This window comes from Lygodium microphyllum, chromosome 12, assembly GCF_053477565.2.
Source record: "Lygodium microphyllum isolate KBCC chromosome 12, Lygodium_microphyllum_v1.1.10, whole genome shotgun sequence".
Taxonomy (NCBI): Eukaryota; Viridiplantae; Streptophyta; class Polypodiopsida; order Schizaeales; family Lygodiaceae; genus Lygodium; species Lygodium microphyllum.
In genome coordinates, this window is record NC_141146.1 from 48,658,122 (window position 1) to 48,683,868 (window position 25,747).

The following is a 25,747-nucleotide window of genomic DNA, read 5'->3' on the forward strand; positions in this document are numbered from 1 at the left end:
TGCGTAGATCTTGTCATTGTCATAGATCTAGAACCTACTATGTTGAAGATCAACATGAAGTGCAGTGGCAAGAACTTGAAGCTTGGTTCTATTAGAAGGGGTTGGGGTCAATATTGCTTGCTCAATCATTCATGGTATTTGATGTCAATGTGACCCACAAATGAGATGGGGCACAAATGAGAAGTATGTGACAAGATACAAGACGAGAAAGAGATGAGAGGGATGAAAGGTCGATATTGCTATCACATCTAGGTGAAAGGGGATTTTGAGATTCGTTGGGAATTTGGGGATTCATTGTCATGTTGAGAGTTGATGATTCTAGCATTGATAATTGTTAGTTGCGTTATTGCATTTTGTTAGTTGTGTAGTTGTGTTGCATTTGATTGGTTGCTTAGTTGCATTGATTTGTGTTTTGTTAGTTACATAATTTCATTGATTAGCAATTAATTGCATTGGATAATTAGGCATTGTGTTGATTGTTTCGTCGATATGCATTGATTTGCATTTCATTAGTTATACAATTGCATCGATTAATAGTTAATTGCATAGGATAGTGAGGTGTCACATTGATTATCTTATCGATATACAATGATTTGCATTTCATCATTATGCATTGTTTAGTAGTTAATTGTGTTGAATAGTTAGGCATTATATCAATTGTTTCATTGATATTAGTTTATTATTTCACTTTTCATAGTTTTAATGCTATCGTTATTGTTAGTTGGTTGTTAGTTAGCAACTTGATTGGTTTTAATGTTTTGTCATTATTTATTAGTTAGTTTTGTTTGTTAGTTGTTAGAAATTGGTTTAATATTATAGTTTCAATGTTAGTCATTCGTTAGTTGTTAGAAATTAGTTTAATATTATAGTTTTAAGGTTACTCATTAGTGATTAGTTAAATGTTATGATTTTAACATTATTGTTATAACTAGTTAGTTATCATTAGTGATTAGATTAGCTTTAATGTTTACACATGCACCTAATGATCGTTTTTAAAAAAACTTAAAATTTTGAATTTTAATATTTTTTCCTAAAAAAAAACTTCCAGATCCAACTAGAAAAAGTGTAATGATGTAAAAAGAGAAACGCTTCTACAACACTATTTGAATGCCAAAAGCATATGAATACCACTTAAATGCTAAGCAAAGTAGTAGCATTAGTGGTCTTGCAAACGCAATGAAGTGGTATATTTCCTCCCTTCATACCTCTTATGTTGCCATGTTGTTATTTACATTTTTGCATATTGATGTATTCTAGTATACTAGTGTATCTTGCTAGTGCTACTTGTTAATTGTGTCCTGATGCCACACCTATGTGTCATAGTTGCAAATATGTCTTGTTCCCTTGATTAGTGTATCACTTATTAGTTTATTTTAGTGTTTTAGTTCAATATTAATTTGTTTGTGTTTGAGAGAGAGAGAGAGAGAGAGAGAGAGAGAGAGAGAGAGAGAGAGAGAGAGAGAGAGAGAGAGAGAGAATTGTTGTACTTAATATTAAAGAGGTCTGCTCATCACTTCTGTCTCATCATTACAAGCTTCACTTTAGCAAAGGTGACTCCAATCTTCATATGTACAAACTTTCACAAGGCTAGATCTATCTTTTTTTCTTTTTGTGCTAATGATGGGCACCCGAATCCTTAAGCACACATTTTACAAGTGGTTACAGGACAACGTCCGTCCTGGTGACCAACCAAGTGGAGCTATAATCAGCTTCTTACATCATACATCGTGGTGCCGCAGTGCCCCCTCTGAGAGAAAGGAATTCATGACCTTTGGTTTATTACACCATTTTGTTATTCCTCTTTTTGATCTCCTTTACAAAGTGATGGACAAGGATGCGCTTTAAGGGCATGCTATGCCTAATGCGGTGGTTAGCAAGGATGCCTAATGCGGTGGTTAGCCTTGCTAGGCCAAAGAACACTTGTCTAGAACTCACCTCACTTCGAGTTTACGTCGGCAGAGCGAAGCCATGGCGCGCTTGCGGAGCGATTCCCCTCTCACGAGACGAGTCGTGCATTCCTTTCTGCGTTTTCTCAGCACAGGTGCGCGCTCCCGTTCCTTGTTCTTCCCTTTTTCTTTCTCCTTTTACATTCTCATCTTCCGAATCGCCCGTCTTTGGTGTTTTATGGACGTCGTTTAGCTATTTTTTAGCCTATTGAAAGATCTTCTGCAGATTGTTGCTGAGAACCTTTTTGTATGTGTCTCTCTGTGTAATTGATTGGCATTCTCATTGGTTAGATTGGGTGTAGATAGCTGTCACTGCTTCATATGGCTTGCTCACCTACACCACGACACGCTGCACAGCAGTTTCAGTTAAAGACGTTCCAGCTTTCTTGTTTAAACTTTATTTCTGTAGTGCACACCTATCCAAGTTCCTTTGGAATAAAAGCTCTGGTTTCACCAAAGCTGAGATTGATGCAGCAGTGCTAGTATTGGAGGGCATGTTACACTGTGATCGACCAACAACTGTATTGTCTTGAGACATCGCACCATTCTTGCACTAAATGTGGTTATCACTTGACAATTAAGACAAGCAATGTAGGGGCCAATCTGGCAAGATTAGGATTTTCTGTCAGGTGTAGAGATTCATAGAGTACTTGCTTATACAAGGACTTTAGGACAAGAATCTTGCATCAGTCTTTAACAATGTAGATTAGTGATTTTCAATTATGCAAGTGAGGATATTTGGAGATGCATCTTTGCATCATTGGAATTTGAGAGATGTGTGCAAAGTACAGTTCTTCATCACCTCATCAAACTCTTTGGATATTAGTCTTGCATGTATCATTGTTTTCTTTGAAAATTCTGGAAATTGTGTGAAACAACTCAATTTACAAGAAACCAATTTGACTTATTGAACCTAAAAATAGGACGAGGATCCTATATTCCAAAGAGAAACAATGAATGAGGAACCATAAATGTGGGCTGAAAATTTAATAGTTTGCTACTTGACTTTTAGCAATTTAAAATCTAGACCTTGAACCAAAATCACCTCTATTGTATTTCCAACATTCTTAAAAGTAATGAACTTAGGAAATGGAATCCATATACCAAAGCAAAAGAGTGTGTACAAAGGCACAAATTATGGGCAACTGGCAAAGTGCTCCTAGTCTCCCTATCTCTAGTAGGCTGCAGTGCGCATGCATGAATGATAACTAGATGGAAGAGAAGCAGCTGATAAATAGGCTAAAACAATGCATCAAAATCAGGTAAGCCAGCATGAGAAAAGCCAATGAAACAGGCTGGCCAGCTGCCCCATACAGTCATGATATATACATTACTAAGATTAGTTGGATGAACCACCAATGTGTTAGTAGACATGTGTGTCTTGTATGGTCATTTCCTGCCTATGAGCCTTAGTCTTAGTCAAACGAGGATAATAGGAGCTTTGACAATGTATCTGTTCGCTAATTCATTTGTCTCAAATACTCTAGGTGGAGGTCTCCTGCATTTCTCACATGGCAGCCTATTTGGTCTTTTCCAAGTAGGCATTTATTGCCACATGAGAGGGAAACATTACCTCAAGAACGTGCAACATTTATTGCATTTGTTCTAGCATAGGCTGCTATTTTTGCAGGTCTGGCTTGCATTAATGCCAGTCAGCTAGTTGCATCAACCTTGGGCCATGTATTCGCTGCCCTTCCACACTCTATAGTCAATTCATTCCATTGCTAGCCCTCCTCAACATCTTGTTATCATTCTCGTGTCATTGTCTGGTGCCCTCACTAATGCGCCACGCTCATGTAGGGGCTAATTGTTGTAGCCTTGTACTTTCAGCTTTTGTCAATTTTATTCTTTTGGTTTCACCACATTCTTCTTGTCTTCATCTTCTCTATTCATTGCATGTTTGTATTCCTTGTCAGAGTGCAGCAAATGAGAAAGTGTATGGACAAGATTGAAAGAAAATGAACATGAGAGTAGAGGGAGAGAGAGAAGACACAGTAGAATGCAGATCTACAGTAGACAAATGCTGAAATGAAGGCGGCAAATGTATATATGGGCTGTTGAGGTATCTCCATGAGCAGATTTCTCTCTCCACCTAAAAATGACAAGTGAGTGTGGGTTGGGTAGAGACTGATTAATAAATGGTAGGAAATACAATAAAAAACTAATCAGGTCAGCTAGCCAAATCTAGCCGACCAGTTGCTAATGTGGCTGGCTGCGTGGAAAATATGCTAAAAAAACCGCGATTGGCATTTGATGTGCCATGTGGCATTGTTGCTTGTACACTACCCATTGCATGTCTCTGACTTGCCCATAATCCAGCACTTGCATCTGGCAATTGTTGGAAAATTCCCAAATTGACAAGAAATGCATGTAAATTGCCCAAAATTTGAAGTACAGTGACTGTGCCTGTCCAAGGGATGACCAAATCTCTAACGCTCCCTCTCAGATCCTGGATGCGGTATGAGGCTAAGGGATCTGGAGTGTTGTCGAAGAATTACGTGAGAGCTCTTATATCTTGGTCATGTCATCTTGATTGATGGGCAGAGTGTGGTAAGCAGAATGCATACAAGAAGCCGATAATTGAAGAAAATACACCTAAAACTGCCAGAGGTCCTATGTCTTTATCAGACTCTGACAGGAGCTCACAACAAGGAGATGATTGATTGACATGACTAACATAGGTAGGCTAACACTCCCTCTCAAATCCTAGGAGTGTTAGAAGATCCGACAACCTCATGTGATGAAGCATAGAAGCCATGGGTAAAAGCTTCGTGAAGAGATTCATTGCATTGTTTGCTGTGGAACAATAGACCATTGCGAACTTGGAATCCCCGATCCACTCTTGAGCATAGTGATACTAAACCTCAATGTACTTCATGTGAGCAAGAAACGTAGCTGGAGATAGTTGCATACAAAAGTGGGTCACTAGCTGTGTGGAAATTGGTACATCGACTCCTCTCTCCCAGCAATAAATTTCCAAATATGCATCATAGAGGCCACAATAAAATGCCTAAAATAGCTAGTAACACTAGGCATGGCCCAAACTCACTCATGAGTTGACAATATTGCTAATAGTACGTTCATTGAAGAGTCATTTTCCTCACTTCATTATCGAGGATATTGTTGAGGACAGCAATCATTCATAAGGGGGGAAGTGTTATGCCCGTGGATATTTGGATGGGGGCTAGTAGCATTGGTCACAATGGTCATGGAGTGACTTAGAGTGAATGCACCAAGGACACTTTGGGGTTAGGGCAGCTGAGTCCTATTTATAGGACGGAAGGCCCTACTGTACACGTTCATTGTGTGATCACCATTCTTGGACTCTTGGCCCATTGGCCGATGCATCTATACATTGCTACGAGGCTCATGGGTGAGCCTATTTGGCTCTATGGCTGGGAGGTGAGTTTGATGTCCAGTCCTTTTATAGTGGGTTTGGCTTGCAACGTGTCTTGTGTGCAGGCTGGATCCTAGGGGGAGGTATCATGATTATTGGGCATTTGTCCCATTGGCAAAGCTAAAATGCTGGTATTAATTATTTATTCTTTTTGGGGCTGTTTTTGTGAAGCTAAGTCAAGCCAAATGCACGCTAATTTTGATTCAATTTAGACCTTAAATTCTAATTGCTTAACAGGGCCAGGTGCCTCTTTATGGCTGGACCATTCTCACCATGTCCACTTATTTTTGTTTCTTGGGTTGCATCCCACCTTTGTCCTATTTATAGGGCACCCACTTTTGTTGCTCATCGTTCAGTGAACAGAATCAGTTAGTACTCTTCCTTCCACTCTCCTTGTTTGCCCTCTTTCCTCTCTTCCACTATTCGCATATCTACTCCCATCAATTATCAGATCCATTTGGTTCTTGGTTTTGAAAAAAAGACGACCTTGGCAAGAACAGTTAGACTTTAGTTGATTTGGAAAAACATAAGCAAGAACAGAACTTGAACTATGAGCTGAGATTTTTGCAACCGTTTTTCTTGCTTTATTTTCTTCTGGTTCTGCAAGCATCTCCATCCTTTCTAGTCTTTGTTAAATGATTCAACAGGATGACAATAATCTGATTGTGGATGCAGTGGAACTTGCTCCTAATGTTGATCCCGAAGCAGTATTGGTTGCTAGTCAGTGTCTTGCAGATGCATTTGGACTTGAAATCTCTGAGTTGGATGATTCAATACCAGACTTGGCTCTCCTATTCCAAGCACATGGATTTGATCCTTCAAGCCAGAATCAGACTGCAATCAAGGCAACACAACCTTCTCAAACAGATGCAGAAATAACTGCAGGTCCATCATCTCATATTGCTACAGACAGTACCAATGGTACCTTCCAGAATGCTGTAAGTAAATTTGTTGGTTTGTTTCTGAAATGTTGATATTTGGAGATTAAGAGAGAATATTCTATTGCTATTAGATTTGATGACGTATACAAAAATATGCCCAATGGTTGATGGCCAGGATATGCTGCAGACTTGATACTCTTCATTCATAGTCAAAATCTATAAAGTATTGTCTGCTGAAGCATAGTTTCTTTATGTTGCATCCATTATACCAGTTTGGATTTTAAGCAGTGTAAATTATTTTCTGTGCAGGAAGAGTGCACCATTATCAAGAACAGCACATCTGGTAGGTTTTAGTAACATTTCAAATGTCACAAAGTTTTTAAAACAATGTAGAATTGAAATGGGAATTTCACCTTTGCAAGAGCTTGGTCCAGAAGTTGACACAGCATAGTTCCAGTACTGTATTGTATCACTTCCTTTATGTGTCGGTATTCATCAATTGTATCAATTGCTGTGGATTTTTGGGAAATGAAAGATTATTTAACTTACATGTGACTTAATTTCTTGATTCATTTATCTTCGCAACTGCAAATGCTCCATAATGTATCCCCATGTTGGATAGTTTGTCTCATCAAACATTTAATCACATAACTCACTCGGTCAGCTGCAGTAATACATGCAAAAAATCGATAAACAACCTGGGGTTTATGAAAGGATAGAAATGTGAAGTCAGAGAAGCTACTACTGATGATGCAATGCAGCTGATGATTTGGTGGCTGATATAAGAGAGCTAATGATGGAAGCTGTAATCCTTGGCAATGTAGGAGATAGTGCAGGCAGTCAGAGTGGAGATCAAAAAAAAAGCTGCAAAGTTGCACAGTTTGGACACAATAGCAATGCATTTGTGACATGAAGGCAGCACTCACTGAGAAAGAACTTCAGATATGCAAGCTGTTCCACAAGTTCCATATGTGTGTCTGAGACCGAAGGAAAGCTGCATATTGAAGGGATGGCAAGAGCAAGAAGACTAGGCACAGTTTTACCACATAGGGCACAACAACAGGAAAAGGGAAACAAAGGAGCATGAACATTATATTGTTGACACTTCTCAACGTTATACATTGCTGAGTGTTGATCAAAAGAAACATAAGCCGATTCCAAATTAGCTTTAGCTCAACAGGCCAATTTTTAGATGTTGGAGTACAAAGATGCACACACAGTACAAGGCCTACACAGGCTTTTAAATAGAGAAACATAAATTACCCCTGCTCCCAAGCCTTTTTACCTTGCATGCTTTTCTTTTAGAGTTATTTTTGCATTGAACATATCTGATTGGAATATCAAACATTTGTGAATGTTTGCAAACTCCAGGTATGGTATGGGGTTTTTAGATGTGAGTCTTTCTTTAAGGTAATGTTTGGAGAATCTCCTCGTAAAAAGTGTCATGTTTATTTTATACTTTTGAACTGTTATGTCTGTCATCCAGAGAGAGCTTCCTTTTGACTGCACTGAACTACTGCAGCCTGCATGACCTTGTGTGACTACTCTCTCTCAGTTTAAACAATCAAGACCTCATACACACACGCGTGCACGCATCTACTTCTGTCTCTGTCATCCAATATGCTGCAAATTTCAACGCAGCTCACAAATTCAATTCATGACTCGTGATACTATGATTGTTGATTTATCAAGGAATGAGCTGATTTTGGCTATAATTCAAAGGCCTCATATCTTCACCTGAGACTGACAATGTCTCATCTACACCGATGTTCGGGTTCTGAAAATGGGGGAAAGCACATCAAGGCAAACTCAAAGCCCTGGTGGCTCATTGCCAAGGCATGCAAAGGTTGTAGAGGAGTGAAATGCAGCCCTTCGATGAGTGATCTGAATGACAACTATCCCCTTTGGAGCCCTCTCTAAATCTTTTGAAGGAGATAGAGAATCTAGAAACTCATGTGCAATGGGCTTTGAAGAAGAGGGACTATCCACCAAAGGGCCAAAAAAGGTATGTAGGACAGGTGCAGCTGTGGAGGAAGCAAATGCAATCCTTTGAATAGGTACTAGTGGTGGCCTTTTGATGCTTAGTAGAGGGATGGGAGGGAGATGTGTCGCGAGGACGTGAAAATTTGATGCTTTGCTTATGTTTAATTGACATTTGATTAAAGGATTAATCAAATGTGCAATTAAAAGATGCACATGTGTTGCACATGTGAGGTGCAAGCTACTTTTTTTCAGTTGAAGGCCCAAGGACCCTGTGAAAAAGATGGGTGTCAAAGGCAAAAGTTGTAACAAGTTACACTTGTTAGATTCTAGGTGAAATTTGGTGTCAGTTTGCTCCTAGGACCATTAATTGCCCATTAAGTGTCCATGGTGACACTAGGCACTAGGCATTAATTAATGGATTAATGCTTGTCCAAGGGTCAATTAATGCATGGGACTACTTTGGGTTGCAAATGGCCTAGCCAATTAATTTTTGGATGGGCAAGGTTAATTTTCTAGGCATGGATTAAGGGCTGAATTAATTTTCAGAATTAATTAATTAATTCTGAAAATTAATTAAATGGCTGGAAATTGCTGAAAATGGATTAAGAAAGTTGCCACTTGGCAAAACTTTCCCATGCAAGTGGGGGAAAGGCTAAATAGGGCTGAAGGGAGAGGAAAATCTCGTTTTTTCATTTTGGAGCTGTTGGAAAGAGGTGTTGGATTGTTGTTGCCAGCTTTTGGGGCCAATTCCCAGCCATTGGAAACCATTTTGGTGATGGAGGTTTCATATTCTTGACCTTGGGAAGTTGGCAATTGCTGCTGATGCACTTTCTCTTGAAGATCAGTCTCTGATGCTCCTATTGTTGTTGGTGCATCCGTTTGGGGCTGGTACAGCAGGGCAGCAACTGATTTTGATCAGTTCTTCGTGACAAATCTCAGAATTTTCTCTCTTTACAGCATTATCTCATCTCCTTCAGCCTATGCTCAGCCATTCTCAGCAATTCTTAGCCATTCAGAGGAGATCTTAGCCATTCTCAGCAATTCTTAGCCATTCGGAGGAGATCTCAGCCATTTTTGGTGGGCTGATCTGTAATTTTTGCAGTAAACTCTAATTCACAGCAGAAATTAGGGTTTAGTAGCCACCTTGGGATCCGTGCCAGAGATTGAAGGCTCAAGGGACTGAAATCAGCAGCTGATAATTGAAGATTATCAAGGGACTTCAGGAGCTAGCTCATCCCGAATTGATTTGGGCAGCATTTGGCCAGCTGAGGTTCAAATTGGAGAAGAAGTTCTGGGTGAAGCAAGGGGCAAATGACCCAAAAGGCTTGTTGGTCATTTATGACAATAAGAGTAATTGGTTAGCAGGAGGAGATTGAAGAATCTCAAGTTGTACTCCTTCCAATTGAATGAAGCTAAAGAAATACCGCAAGGGGCGCCAGTTTTGGGGCCAACAGGGAGTCTACTGTCCAAGAATGTTATGGTAAAGTGTGTATTTCATTTTATGTACATTTATTTATTGTTGTAATTAACTCTTAAATCAGGTTATCACCACCCATTCCAAGAAGGAAGGCTGGTTTCAAGGTTCCATTGTCAGAATACATCAAATCTCTTGATTTGGTGGGCCCAAGGCACATGATTGTAAGCCAAAGCTTTGTGCAAGTGCTAATCTTTATGCTCAGCTGAGAAATTACAGCAAGATGTCTTTATACGGTGGGATGCAATCAAGCAGTAATGATGCCTCTCATGATGCACATTCACATGTGAAAGAAGAAAATGCAATGCTTGATCTTGGACAAGGCATGAATCATGGACAGCATGCTGAAAATGTAGTTGAAGGCCAAGATGTTGGGCCCTCAATGCAGAAAGAGGATGATGATCAACAAGGGGAAATGGAATTTGATGATGCATTCAAGAATCAAATGAGGGCAGCAGACAATATCTTTGCTGAATTGGCAAAAGATCCTTAGTTTACTCGGTTTTTGAACACTCCCACGAAGGACAAGAAGGGCAAGAAGAGAAAATCCTCTTCTAGAACTTCGGGACAATCAGATGCACCAAAGAGGAAGCCAAAGCCTTCTCAAGATGCTCCTAAAGATGCTCATGGTGAAAAGCAGTTAGTGCCAATTGGGCAAGAAATGCCAATGCAAGTTCATGATGTAAATGCTAATCCTATGGTTTTTGGACAGCAAGGTTTGCATGAGAATTTAGGGCAGCTAGCTTACTTTGGTGGTAGCACAATTTTTCATGCTATGGTGGGTGAGCGACCGAATGTGGGAATGTATGGCACACCCCCCCATAACTTTCAGCAACCAATGCATGGCTTGCATAACCCAATGTACTCGGGTATGGCTCATGGAATGCATAATCCGATGTATGGCGGCATTGGTATGATGCCTGGTGTGCAAAATCACGTATATGGGCAAGCATCGGTACCCCGTCGTGCTTTTGGGGCTCAAGGAATAAGTGCCGGTCATGCAAATGCTCCGTTTAATGCTGGCTATCATGGAAATTGCCTCTACACTAGTGGATACACTATGCCTTTCATGTGAGCTTGTTGAGGCTTTTTTATGGTGATGTGCCTAAGGATGTATGTGCTGAAATTCAGTCCAATGTAGAGGAGCTGAATAAGATATTGGTATCTAAGGAGATTTTGGCACATAAAGAGAAAAGGTCAAAGATAAAGCTTCCATAAGCTATTGGGTAAAGTTTCACAACTGTTCACCAATGGATGCTAAATGGATGGAAGAGGATGACTTGGCAGACCATTCTCAGTTGTTGCAGCTTTACCTTGATGCCTTTCACTTAGAGCCGACTTTGGATCAGGCTCTTTCAGGTTCAGTAGGGCAAGGGTCTAGAGTACCACCTGATACTCAAGGGGGAGGTAGCACTTCCACTCCTCTAGGAATGGACTGCTCTCATGTGTAGTGGATCTCGGATGTATTCAGCATGCATCTAAGGTATTGTGCTGACAGTATATCTGCCATGAGGTCACTATTCAGTGTACTAGTCACTGTGGTATGTATGCTGATGGGTATGGTTTTCATTGCAGCTTTGAAACTTTACATTTGCATTAAGTTATGATCGTGAGAGACTGATTATCGAGTGCTGGTTTTCAGTGTATGACCATTAGTCTCAGTGGTGTTCAGCTAGTTCTATGGATAGCAGCATGTGTAGTGAATGCCATTGACAATTCAGCCATGGTTTCGGCTCAGTTTATGCTTTACTATGGTTGTGTAGTCAGTACTATTGAGAAACAAGAGTTTGGGATGCATCCGATGAGTTTTTGGCAAGAGTTTTGAACTATTATTGAGCTTTATGCTGGCTGGAAATTTTCAGCAAATGGTGGGCATATGAGATAGTTAGCCAGCAGTGGCCAATGTTGCGTTGACTATGATGCCTTGTGAAAATTGCAGTGCAATATTGTTTGCTTTGACAGATTACAATGCAATCGAGGACGATTGCAAGGATTTCAAGGGGGTGGTCTGTCACGAGGACGTGAAAATTTGATGCTTTGCTTATGTTTAATTGACATTTGATTAAAGGATTAATCAAATGTGCAATTAAAAGATGCATGTGTTGCACATGTGAGGTGCAAGCTACTTTTTTTCGCTTGAAGGCCCAAGGACCGTGTGAAAAAGATGGGCGTCAAAGGCAAAAGTTGCAACAAGTTACACTTGTTAGATTCTAGATGAATTTTGGTGTCAGTTTGCCCCTAGGACCATTAATTGGCCATTAAGTGTCAATGGTGACGCTAGGCACTAGGTATTAATTAATGGATTAATGCTTATCCAAGGGTCAATTAATGCATGGGACCACTTTGGGTTGCAAATGGCCTAGCCAATTAATTTTTGGATGGGCAAGGTCAATTTTTTGGGCATGGATTAAGGGCTGAATTAATTAAATGGCTGGAAATTGCTGAAAATGGATTAAGAAAGTTGCCACTTGGCAAAACTTTTCTATGCGAGTGGGGGAAAGGCTAAATAGGGCTGAAGGGAGAGGGAAATTTCGTTTTTTCATTTTGGAGCTATTGGAAAGAGGTGTTGGACTGTTGCTACCAGCTTTTGGGGCCAATTCCCAGCCATTGGAGACCATTTTGGTGATGGAGATTTCATATTCTTGACCTTGGGAAGTTGGCAATTGTTGCTGATGCACTTTCTCCTGAAGATCACAGTCTCTGATGCTTCTATTGTTGTTGGTGCATCCGTTTGGGGTTGGTACAGCAGGGCAGCAACTGATTTTGATTAGTTCTTCGCAACAAATCTCAGAATTTTCTCTCTTTACAACATTCTCTCATCTCCTTCAGCCTATGCTCAGCCATTCTCGGCAATTCTTAGCCATTTGGAGGAGATCTCAGCCATTTTTGGTGGGCTGATCTGTAATTTCTGCAGTAAACCCTAATTCATAGCACAAATTAGGGTTTAGTAGCCACCTTGGGATCTGTGCCAGAGATTGAAGGCTCAAGGGCCTGAAATCAGTAGCTGATAATTGAAGATTATCAAGGGGCTTCAAGAGTTAGCCCATCCCGAATTGATTTGGGGCAGCATTTGGCCAGCTGAGGGTCAAATTGGAGAAGAAGTCATGGATGAATTAAGGGGCAAATGACCCAAAAGGCTTGTTGGTCATTTATGACAGTAAGAGCAATTGGTTAGTAGAAGGAGATTGAAGAATCTCAAGTTGTGCTCCTTCCAATTGAATAAAGCTAAAGAAATACTGCAAGGGGCGTCAGTTTTGGGGCCAACAGGGAGTCTACTGTCCAAGAATGTTATGGTAAAGTGTGTATTTTATTTTATGTGCATTTATTTATTGTTGTAATTAACTCCTAGATCAGGTTATCACCACCCATTCCAAGAAGGAAGGCTGGTTTTAAGGAGAATCACAAATTCTCGTCTTGATGCTTACAATGGAACATGTATCCCAAGAGTCATACAAGGGAGTGGGAATGCGTAGCTCTTGTAGAGCCACAAGGTTGTGTAGTAGGTTAGACTCGTACTGCAGACAAATGACATCAGATCCTCTTTTTAACTATTTGAATGATATATATGGTTCCATCCTATTGATGGTTGACTAATAGAGGGTTGATACCCCTTGAATCCATTAATGGTTACCAATAGAGGTCGACACCCCACAAATCCACTGATGATCAACCAATAGAGGGTTGATACCCCACTAATCCACTAGCGAGGAAAAGCCTAGATAGGTTGGAGTCTCCTAACTCCTAGCTAAATCTATTGTAGACTTTCTCGAAGTTCAAGAGCAATACTGCTAGTACCTAGCTGATATGTGGAGCTAATAGGTAGTGCGCATTGCATAACACAATTAAATTTACTTCATAGCCCTGGAAGATGTCTAATGAAATGAAAGGACTTTGTATTGCACCATCAATACATGTAATGGATAAGATATAACATGTCTACTTGGATTGGAGTTAGCAATGGGGTGGTTGCAGAAGGTGTTGGAGCAACTAGAATTCAAGCTAACATTAAATATTTCAGCCAGCACACAAAGCATTTTTTGCCACTCTAGGTCCTTCCATTTGCATGTCAAAATTGTGGGAGAGAAGGAAGGAGTCTCACTTGTAGTTTTCTTGCTTGCACAATGGGGGAATACACACAAAGGTGGAGGCTGAAAACAGTTTTCCTCTTCTTAGTTGTGTAAGCCAAAAAGAACTCTAGTACATAGAAATAGAAGAACCCTATATATGGGTCTCAAACCAAACTCAACTAACTAAGGTGGCATACTAACTGAGCCATGAACTAGAGTAGATAAGGATAGCTGTCATCTAGCTATTATTTATGGGCGATGTACCAACCGCATCTATAGCTAACAAGTTGGTGACATAAATGCACAACGGTCACCCTGGCATTTCACGAGTGGAGCTCGATATCTCAACACTTTCCCTCGAGCTCAATCCCAATTCCTGCACACCAAGCAGGTCTCTGAACTTGCGCAGCTTCTCTGCGCCCAATGCCTTCGTGAATATGTCAGCTACGTGATCCTCTGTGCTGACATAAACTAGATCAATAAGACTTAGTAAAACCCTCTCCCGCACATAGTGATAATGCACCTCAATGTGCTTTGTTCTAGCATAATAGACTGGGTTATTTGCCAAGTGTATACTACTCATGTTGTCACAATAAATGACAACTGGCCTATCTATAGGCTGATTCATATCATAAAGTAGCTTATGCAACCAAGCTACCTCACATGCAACAATTGCTGTGATTCTAGACTCAGCCTCTGTGCTCGACAAGGCAACTGTAGGCTGTTTCTTGTTGCTCCAAGTGATTGCAGCACTTCCAAAAAAGAATACATATCCACTAGTAGATCGTCTATCAGAAATACTACCAGCCCAATCAGCATCAGTGTATCCATGCAATTGTATTTGAACCCGTCTCATAAAGTAGTCCATACTGCAATGTGGACTTCACATACCTGAGTATGCGTTGAGCCGCATCCAAATGCGGTTTCCTTGAAACCTGCATAAACTGACTTACCAATCCAACAACATAGCTCAAATCTGACCTGGTAATAGTCATATAAATCAAACTTCCTACTATGCGTCTGTACATAGTAGGGTCTTCCAGAAGCTCACCTGCATCTGCGCTCAGCTTCACATTCCGCTCCAAAGGAATTGAAATAGGCTTACAGTCTATCATCCCATATTTGGACAGCATGTCAAATCCATACTGCCTCTGTAAGAGCCATATCCCACTTGGTGATCTAATCACCTCAATGCCGAAGAAATAACGCAGCTCTCCCAAATCCTTCATCTCAAACTTCTGCTTCAATAGCATTTTCACATGAAGGATATCTTCATCACTGTCACCTGTGATAATCAAATCATCAACATAAATGACAAGCAGCATAATAGCTTTCTCTATTTTTCTCACATAAAGTGAGAAATCTGCCTTGGAAATCTGAAAGCCAATAGTGACAAGATACTGTCCTATCTTGTCAGACCATGCTTTAGGTGCTTGCTTCAAGCCATACAAGGCTTTTTTCAACCTGCAAATAAACTCAAGATGAACAGCATGCACATAACTTGGTGGCTGCTCTATATAGACCTCTTCTTGCAAATCACCATGCAAGAAGGCATTCTTTACATCCATCTGATGTAAAAGACCATTCCTTTGATGCAGCCATAGCAATGACTGCTCTTACGGTTGCCATCCTTGCAATTGGACTGAATGTTTCTTCATAATCAATGCCATATGTTTATGCATACCCCTTGACTACTAATCTTGCCTTGTATCTGTTCACAAAACCATCTGCATTGTGCTTCACCTTATAAACTCACTTACAACCAATTGCATTCTTATCTTTAGGCAAAGGTACCAATTCCCATGTAGCATTTGCTTTCAAAGCATCCATTTCTTCATCTATGGCTTTTTTCCATTTTTCTTTTCCCATGGCTTGCTCAAAAAATGTGGGTTCTGGTTCCTGTATCACTTTGACCATATATGCATAGTGAATGGCTGTAAATCCATCATATTTCAGCCTTATCCACAGGATACCTAGCTCTGGTAGACCTGCGTAAAGTAGGTACACTCCCAGGTGCTCTCAAAACATCCCTGGTCTTCTTTACTCCAAGTGTAACAATAGAAGGAATACCCAACTCATCATCAATGCTCTGTTTTGAGCCATTGGATTTACCATCCACATAAGAGTGACCTGCATTCACATCAAATATGGGCTGATCTACCTTCTCTTTTCCTTTTCGTGATACCTGCATACCACTATTTGCATTGCTTTGAGAAGATTCTCATGATCTCAATCTGCCTGTCCATGGCGAAGAATGTGAATCACTGCTAGAGGACGCTCCAGGTCCACTAATATCTTGTGACTGCTGCTGTGAATTTTGTGTAGCATTACCATTTTGTGCATCTACATTATCAATCACATTTACTGGTTTATACCAGCTACTCATCTCATCAAAAACATCTCTGCTCACTATAAACTTACGAGTAGAAGGGTTATAGCATCTATACTCTTTTTGGTGTAGAGAATAACCAATAAAGATGCACTTCTTAGCTTTTGGATCCAACTTGGATCTCAACTCATCTGGCACATGAACATAGGCAATGCAACAAAAAATCTTCAAATGAGAAATATCTGGTTTTCTACCAGTATACCTCTCCTCTGGAGTCATCCCATGTATTGCTGCAGTGGGAGTCCTGTTCATTATGTAGACTGCTGTAGCAACTGCTTCAGTCCAGTAAAAATCTGGCAAGTTTTTTTCATTGAGAATGGCACGAGATACCTCTCCAATATGCATGTTTTTCCTTTCTGCAATTCCATTTTGTTGTGGGGTATGACTGCGTGAATATTGCTGCTTTATGCCATGCTCCTGCAGGAACCTTACAAACTCATTTAAGAGGTACTCTCCCTCTCCATCTGACCTTAGGCATTTTATTTGCAGGTCTGTTTCTTTTTCAACAATAGCTTTAAGAGTTTTGAAATGCCCAAAAACTTCACTTTTCTTTTTCATAAAATATACCCAAACTTTTCTGCTATAGTCATAAATAAAAGTGACAAAATAATGACAGCCTCCAAGAGATGCAGCTTTAGTAGTCCACACATTAGAGTGGATTAATTCCAATGGCTTCTTACTCTCTTGAACATGTCTAGGAAATGGTTTTCTTGCCTGTTTTCCAAACTGATAGGCTTCACATACCTTATACATTTCTGCAACCTTGAATTCAGGCAATCTTGCAACAATATTTTAGGCTTGCATTGATTTAAGTCGCTGTACATTAACATGACCAATGCGTTTATGCCAGATATCAATATCTGCAACTACACCGGTTCCATGTGCAAACATTGCTGCACTCAATTCAAGCATGTCTGCATCCAACGTAAACATTCTGTCCTTCTTCTTTCCTTTTGCTATCAAGCGACCTTTATTTTTCATATCCTCAACAAACCATCCATGAGAATTAAATCTGACCTGCAAGCCTTGCTCAACCATTTGACCAACAAAAACCAGGTTCTTGGTAATATTCGAGACATGAAATACATCCGACAGTTATTTCTTTTTCCCATCCTGCATAGACAAATGAATTTTTCCAATCTGCACAATAGGATGTGCAGTATCATCACCAGTCTCCACAAATCTTGGTTTTTTCATTTTCCTTGCATCCTGCATCCATTCTGCATGACCTGTCATGTGGTTTGATGCACTCGAGTCAACATACCACACATCATTGCTTTCTTCTGCACTTGTCACAGAATTGGTCATGTGTTGCACCATAAACAAATGCTCATTTCTGTCATCACCGTCTACTAGAAGATGCATAATTCCCTTGTTGCAAATTTCCATTCATGATGTCATTCTGCTTTTTATAGCAATCTTTAGCCATATGACCCATTTTACCACAGTAGTAGCATTCAACATTGCTGTTTGCATTTTGGACTCTTTGCCATCCACCACGACCTCTTTGGCTCCCCCTGTCTCTAGAGTTACCACGTGCTCCTCCATAGGACTGGTTTTCTTGAGTTAGCTACATATTTTGATTTCTACCACGGCCTTCAGACCGGGCTCCTCTACCTCTGCCTCTACCTTTTTCAGCATTTGAGTAGAAGACAGTTTCTTTTGAAGTTCCTCTTAAAGAAGATGCACCACCATATCTCTGCTCCTCAGAAATTAGAAGAGCAATCAACTCCTCAAAATCAGGAAATCTTTCACGGACGGAAATGGATATTCGGAACTGTGCATAATCCTTTCCTAGACCATTCAAGGTCACAGAAACTAAATCATCATCTTCCACTGGCGACCCAATGGAAGCAAGTGCATGTGCAATCTTTTTCACCTTCATGTGGTAGTCATTGATGCTCATACTTTCTCTTTGCACAGTGTGCAACTCTTGCTTGAGCTGCATTTTCCTGACTTGCATATTTGTGCTATACATTTTTGACAAAGTATTCCATGCCTTCTTTGGCATACTTGCATCTTGAATATACACAATCATAGAGTCTGAAATGTTGATAGACAGCCAGTACATAACTTTTCTGGCTCTCTCATGCCATCCTTTAAATGCCTGCATTTGCTGTTGATTGGGAACATTAGGAAGAATTGATTCTTCTTCATTTCCTGCAACGAATTCCCAATATCCTTTTCCCATAAGGAAATTCATCATTCTAAACTTCAATGCTTGGAAGTTGTTCTTGTCAAGCTTTTCAGTGACAATCTGAGAAAGAGAATCAGACGCCATTACAAAACACTCTAAAAAATTCTGTCACTGCAAAGAACACAGCTTCAGCCTCACAAGGGCAAATCTGCAAAACTAACGAAAGTGGTATTTGACCACACAGTCACTTCCTAGTGACGATTTTGCATCAACAGGCAACAAGGATGATTCTGTAACTCCCAATGTCTCTGCGCATAGGCATATGATACAATTTCTACATTAACTTTTTACCGACATGTAGAACAGTGGTCGCACAGCATAAAACTGGGCCTTTTCCTGAGTGTGTGCAGAAAATTTCCGCCTCCAAAACATGCCCCGAAATGGCCTCAAATAAAAAAAACAGAGCAACCAAGGGCTAAAGCCTTCCCCCGCAATATATATTGCTCTCTTGCTACACCGCGAAGGGCGTCTCAATCTGAGACAATGCACTCTTGCACTTTTCGACTGTGCTACCCGCAGAGACTTGCTCCCAAAACAGAAAAATGAAAGCAATACTGGTTCTTTTACCAGAACACCGCGAACTTGGTTTGCTTTCTTGAGCTCCTTACCACGAACAAGGCTCTGATACCATGTCAGAATTGTGGGAGAGAAGGAAGGAGTCTCACTTGTAGCTTTTTTGCTTGCACAATGGGGGAATTCACACAAAGGTAAAGGCTGAAAACAGTTTTCCTCTTCTTAGTTGTGTAAGCCAAAAAGAACTCTAGTACATAGAAATAGAAGAACCCTATATATGGGTCTCAAATCAAACTCAACTAACTAAGGTGGCATACTAACTGAGCCACGAACTAGAGTAGATAAGGATAGCTGTCATCTAGCTATTATTCATGGGCGGTGTACCAACCGCATCTATAGCTAACAAGTCGGTGACATAAATGCACAACGGTCACCCTGGCATATCACGAGTGGAGCTTGATATCTCAACATTGCACACAATCTCGTTTTGTTTGCTACTATCCCTAGGGATCATTGTCACCAAGTGGTGATACTTTTTGCAATTGCTTTCCTTATTTACTTATATAAATATTTTATTTTTCTTTTTTTTAGTGGTTTTGCTTTTTACCCCCAGAGTTCTCTTGGATTAAGCCGAGATCTTTGCATGGCCAGAAGAGGTAGCCATTGGGACAAATCGGACTAATGGTTTGTTTGAGCCTTAGGACCGGTTCCATATTGAATGGGCACTGAGGAATAGAATGCCAGTGGTTTAGGACTATATGTGCTTAGCCACTGGAGTTGGTGTAGGACAATGAGTCTGGCCAAGACAGAAGATGCACATGTAAGAATGCTCACAGAATAAAAGTCACTATAATTGAGCCACATTACACTTTTTGATGTGGTTGCAATGATAAAAGTTGCTCAGAACAACTTGAGGAATGCATGGGTCACCATCTCTAAAATTTAGGGAGTTACTATTTTTGGACCCTAGAATCTTTTCGCGTCATTATCTTCGTTTTTGCACGACGATTAATTCTTTTGTTTGTGGCGAGGTCAAATTTTGCACCGATCATGGAGAATTTTAGACCGGAAAGTTTGAACGGGAAAATTGTTACATGTATGCCATGTGGCACAAATTCCCAAAAGAGAGAGAGAGAGAGAGAGAGAGAGCATTTTAAAAAAAACGTAATAGGCGTAAGGGGCAGATCTGAGAATGAAGTTTTGAGGAGCTAAGGGCAGATTGATGCAAGTTCATCAGCTATGGAGAGTACTTCTTTGTCTCTCACTCATGTATGGAGATAGAGCTTGCTCCCTTTGGTCAACTCTCTCTCTATTCTCAGAGGAAATGCTTTGCATGATGACTGATTCCATCGAAGGTATAGTTCTGTGTTTTCTTTGCACTTCTACTGAGGCAAGAGCCTCACTGTCCAGGTTCAGGAGCAGCTGTTGGCTTCTCCATGCAAGAACTAAAGAAAGTGATGGCCATGCCATACAGGAACAGGGTTTTTCAGCTCTGATTTAGTGCCATTTGTGGGACTGTTTTACTACTGGAATGATGCCAAGATAGAAGGGATATTGTTCTAGATATGCTGGACAGTGAAAACAGTAAATATAGAGTTCTGCAGATTGCAATTCTGCACATGAATTATTGAATTATGGTCATAGAAAATGCTTTTCTAAAAGGGGTGTTGTTCTGGATAAGCTGGACAGTACAGAGTTTTGCAAACCGCAATTCTGCACATGAATCATTGAGTTATGGTCACATAAAACACTTTTAGGCGTTTTGCACATGAATCATTTGAGTTATGGTCACAGAAAATGCTTTCCTAAAAGGGATGTTGTTTTGGATATGTTGGACAGTAAGAATAGTAAATACAGAGTTCTTCAAACTGCAATTCTGCACATGAATCATTGAGTTATGGTCACAGAAAATGCTTTCCTAAAAGGGATGTTGTTCTGATCATGCTGTACTATCCTTTTGCAGCTGGGATTTACTCAGAAAAGATGAAACCAACTATTCACAAGTTATGTATTTTGGAACATTTCATTCTTGTAACTTTCCATCTTTTAATTGATAAAGAAATACCGAGAGGGGTGCCGGTGTTCGGGGCCAATCTGGTGTTGAGCGAGGGAGTGAGGTCTCTGTTTGTTTGTGGGTGTGTGTGTGTGTGTGTGTGAAAAGACCAGGTATTAATTGAAGGAACTACCGCTTTATGTGGGTCATAGACCGGTTTCAATCATCCTCATCATCATCCACAACTATAAAGGACTGTGCTTGGCTCCCTTCACTATTGCCCACCTTTATCTGGTGTCTTATTTTACATTCCCCTACTTTGAAGAGCATGTGTTGCTACTTATCAACATTTTACACTTCCCCTCTTAAGGGGTTCTTAGCAGTGTCATGCCCACCTTGGTGGATAGTGAAGATCTTCCTTGCACTGGATTTTCACTACTGCTAACTTGTATTCCACCTTCCTTCACACCTCGAGAATTTCACAAGGAGTTTGTGTGGTGTTGGTGCAGGAACCCCCAAACCCCCAAGGTGTTGTGAGATTGATAGGCAGCCAATACTAGGAGGCATAGGAGCAGTGGTAGAGGAGTTTGATACTTTCTATCCTGGTGGAATGGCATTTCTTGCAGACATTGAAGCACCTTTTCAGTTTGCAAGGTAGCTAAATTGGTACAAGGAGTGACTTGCAGGGTTTTTGGCTGCCCAGAGGCAAGCATGGGGTGCATTATAATTTACTTGTGAGCTTTTTTTGGGGGATCTGTTAACCAAGTGCAGCCCCTACTTTATGAGACTGAGATGTGCTAGACAATCTTCATCATTGAGGTTGGTGTTTGCACGTTGATGCCGTGGAGGCCTTCCCTGCTGACCAGCAGGTTTTGTAGCCTTGCAACATCAAGATCCGAGGTTTGGGAGCTCATTCAGAGCCTTGCAGGATGCCATATTTGGAAGGGCTCTGCTAGATGGTATTAACAGCAAGTGCCCCGGTGTACACCCTTACTGAGCTCAAGTCCTCTAACATTCACTCATTTCCTGGATAATTGGCACAGATTCAGGGGGACTTGTGGCACTGGCTTGAGCTCCAACAGATGCTCCTTCATATGTGCCGTAAACCACTCCTTCATATGTGCCATAAACCAAGTTGTTTTTCATGTTACAAAATGCCACAGGACTGCCCAGCCAAAGAAAACCCAAAAAAAAGAAATTCTGATCACATCATATTGTCTTTTGAAATTCCTATTGACCACTTGCTCATTCACATTTCCCTTGTATGAGACTGAATTGTACACTTTGCAGGTTGACAGCATAGTGCTTCAGCCTTACACCAACTTACACAGCGTCCTAAATGAGCTCTGAAACTGCTGAATGTTTATTGAGGGAAACACTAACTAGTTTGGAAAAGTAACATAATTGTGAAGATTGGTTTACCAGGGAATCATTTTAAAAAATTTGAACTGCATCGTGTCTTTTGAATTGCATCATTTTGAGAAGTCTTTAGGAAGTTCTGTTTTTATTTATATTTTCTAAGGAGCCTTCTCTTTCTAGAGTCAGGTGACCTGGATACAAGGCTTTTTGAACAGTATAAAGAAGGATTAGAGAGTGCAGGTTATTTAGATGGTTTGCATTCAGGCATAGCTGAGCACCAGTATCAGGAACGCATTAGCAAGGCAAGAGAGATTTTCAGCCAAACCTTCAAGGTATGATGCTTGGAACTTGATCAAAGTCCTATTTTTGTGGTTTTGATTGCTGTTTATCATTTCTGAGGTGTCACAGAAATAATAGGCAGTTTCTAACAAGTTTCTTTTAACCTGTTCATCATAACACTCATGGATTATCTTGTTACCTTTAAATTGCTAGAGAATGAAGACATCATCAGTCTCAGAACAACAAATTCTTGCAGAGTCCTTCAAAGCTCAAGGTTGGATTTTTTGGCTTTTTTAAATTTTGATGCACTTTAAGCCAGTTGTTCAATCAGGCAGTCACTATTGGTATACTCTTCAGGGAATGACTCAATGGCAAATTCACAATATATTGAGGCCATAGATTTGTACACAATGGCCATATCACTTTGTGGGGACAATGCGGTATATTATTCTAATAGGTAACTATTGCTTGAGATACTAAAGTTTTCACAGTTGCTCTTGCATGTACTCATGGTGTATACTTGCATGTCCTTCATAGGGCAGCTGCACATACACAGGTTGGAAAGTATGATGAAGCTATTGCTGACAGTAACAAAGCAATTCAGCTTGATCCAAATTATAGCAAAGCTTATAGTCGGCTTGGCTTGGTTTACTATACTCAAGGCAAATATAAAGAAGCCATTGAAAAGGGCTTTGAACGAGGTGAGTTTGCTGTTGCTTACATTACCCATTGGTCTTACGCAAGACAAATATAAATAAGCCATTGAAAATGGCTTTGAATTAGGTGAGGTTTTTGTTGCTTACCATCATAGTCACATGGGATGGGAAATAGGGACAGTGGATGGCTTATTACCATTCCCTGTAGTCACGTGGAAGAGGGATGGGGACAGAGACAACAAATGGGAATAGGCGACCTAAAATGGACATTCCCTGGGACTATGATTACAATACCTCCTGACAGTGTTGTGTTGTATGAGTTCAGATTTGTATTTACATTTATGCTTGCTGTAAATCCTATGCAGCTCATGCGCTGGATCCAAGTAGCAAATCCATAGAGGAAAATTTGCGGGTAAGGACGATTCTTCTCATTATGCACTCATGGTTGGTTTGGCACAGTGATTTGTGCAATAAGTAAAACTTTTAATCCAAGTGTTTAGTAGAATTAGTTGAGTGCTTAGATGAGTCTTGTCTTAAAGGCTGTGCTATGCCCTTGGTACTTTCCTTAAGTAGATCTTCCTTCTAGCATCCAAGTAAATGCTGACTGTGTTTTCACGTTTTAAAGGCAGCACAACAGAAGTTGACTGAGGAGAGGACACGAAATATGCAGCAGAGTACAGAACAGGATCAGCAGCAACAGACACACAGCAACAATCAGGCTGGTTCACAATTTTCAAGCATAGCAATGTTGTTCTAGCCTTTATATTTTAAGGAAGCAGAATATATTTGATTTTCTTGATTTTGTAGACTTCGGAATCAAGATTCAACACTACGATTCCCTTGAATGTGAACCTTCCAGCAGGCATGGCTAATCTCTTCCCTGCAATGGCAAACCTAGCTGCTCAATTCACAGGAGAGCAAGGAACACCTGCATCAGGAAGTGCTCATGGCACAGACTCAAATAATCAACCATCTCCAGAACCTAATCAACAGCAACAGACACACAGTACTAATCAGGTCTAAATTTTTTCTTTTTTCTCATTTATTAATATTGTGATCTTGTAAGCTCCTGATTTTGTGCGCTTACTTTTTAACATGTTCAAACTTGTAGACGTCTGGACAAGGTTTCAGTACGACATTTCCCTTGAATGTACCCCTGCCACCAGGAATGGAAAATTTGTTTCCAGGCATTGCAAACTTAGCAAGTCAGTTTACTGGAGAACAAGCAGCATCAAGAGAAGGGAATATTCATGGTTCAAACTTTGATGCCGGGCAAGCTCCTGAAGTAAGGATGGATGGAAGTGTGAATGTGACAGTGGAAGGTGATCAACTGCCTCCACAGTTTGCTGGTTTGATGCAGTCAATGCTGCAAATGTTTGCTGGAGCTTCTGGCCAAGCGAGAACCCAAGAGTCACAGGAAAGAAATTCATCACATGATAACAATCAATAAGAAATATTAATCTGCATCCGTAATCCCTGCCAGTCACCTGATTATTGTCTATTATTCTTTTGAAAAGATTAAAATCTAATGTGTTACATCATGATCAGGCTGCATGGTTTCGGAGTCCGAGTCAGAACAGTTTTTGTGAACCTCTTCAAACTTGCATTTCCAGTGTTTGACTGGTCATTGAAAGAAAGTGGGCAAGTGTGATGATTAGCCAAAGATATGCAGGCAGAAGTGGGACTAGGACATCCATGCCTGCATTACAAGGACGCTTACTCAAAAGTAGAAATTTGTGTGTAAGATTTTTATCAGACTGCCTTGAGGTCTGTCACTCTGGTCTGCCCATCTTCACCTATACATAAGCTGCAAGCAAATGCATGCTGGGTTGACCTGCACAAACTTTCTTAAAGTCTTGTGTATTGTGCAATCAATATACAATGGAGCGTATGATAAGCAGTAGTATGATGTCTGCATGTAGTTCTGAGATAAAGACGTTAAGTATGGGGAATTTTCTTTCCTGTTTTCTGCTTATTTACGTGAAATTAATGTTGCCCAAGAGTTATTACTGATTACTCAGTTGGAAATTTCAGAAAGGGCCAGAAATGATGGAACTATTTACCACAATCAGGCTATACAGGCCCTAGTGAATGGCTGAGGTCCTTGACATGAAGTGTAAATGGTAAATTTCACACTAGCTTTCCTCTGCAGGAATAGGGCTTCTTGACACAACTTCACTGCATTGGGGTGTGCATTCCTATCTATTGTGATTGCCACAAATTTGTGGTATGTGACCGTCTCTGTTCTTGACAAAAAGTTTCAAAGCATTTGGACATACCTGCCCATCTATTATGATCGTCACAAATTTGTGGTATTTGAGTTGCCACTCTTGCTCTTGTTGAATGTTTGGTAATGAAGGCTAGGAGTAAGCTAAAAAGTCTGATCGAAAGTAGATTGCTGGTCTTTTCAAGCATCACTCTGGATGAGTTCAACAACTGGCATGAAAGGAACAATTTAACTTTGTGGATAGAAAATCACATTGCATAGTTTTGCTTGTTGCAAAGGCTTCTTTTCTACACAAATGAGTTGTCAAATAAGCATGCCATTTATGAAACTAACTTCCTTCTCATGGTAGATGTGGATCTTGTCCTCATGGTTGACTCAATCAATCC

At 40.4% G+C, this 25,747-nt stretch overlaps 1 protein-coding gene across 3 annotated transcripts; it reads left to right on the forward strand.

The window, feature by feature from the left end:
• Nucleotides 1–1,885: 1,885 nt before the first annotated feature.
• Nucleotides 1,886–24,675, forward strand: TPR8 (Tetratricopeptide repeat (TPR)-like superfamily protein). 3 transcript variants are annotated; one of them, XM_087689431.1, is made up of 11 exons: nt 1,886–2,041; nt 6,019–6,281; nt 6,534–6,567; nt 22,380–22,531; nt 22,692–22,752; nt 22,836–22,935; nt 23,016–23,179; nt 23,500–23,546; nt 23,760–23,852; nt 23,942–24,151; nt 24,246–24,675. In XM_087689431.1, the coding sequence occupies exons 1-11, from the start codon at nt 1,969–1,971 to the stop codon at nt 24,582–24,584; spliced, it is 1,536 nt and encodes a 511-aa protein (XP_087545557.1). In that variant the 5' UTR covers nt 1,886–1,968; the 3' UTR covers nt 24,585–24,675. The 3 variants fall into 3 exon arrangements, with proteins under 3 accessions (XP_087545557.1, XP_087545558.1, XP_087545559.1); XM_087689432.1 differs by having other exon boundaries at nt 22,386–22,531; XM_087689433.1 differs by having other exon boundaries at nt 22,464–22,531.
• The last annotated feature ends 1,072 nt before the right edge of the window (nt 24,676–25,747 follow it).

Bases quoted from the DNA above. Each gene is read 5' to 3' on its own strand.
- TPR8 (XM_087689431.1), top strand. From the start codon at position 1,969: ATGGCGCGCTTGCGGAGCGATTCCCCTCTCACGAGACGAGTCGTGCAT. The intron at 22,753-22,835 runs GTTGGATTTTTT...TATACTCTTCAG, and splicing joins AGAGTCCTTCAAAGCTCAAG to GGAATGACTCAATGGCAAAT. The intron at 23,180-23,499 runs GTGAGTTTGCTG...AATCCTATGCAG, and splicing joins TGAAAAGGGCTTTGAACGAG to CTCATGCGCTGGATCCAAGT.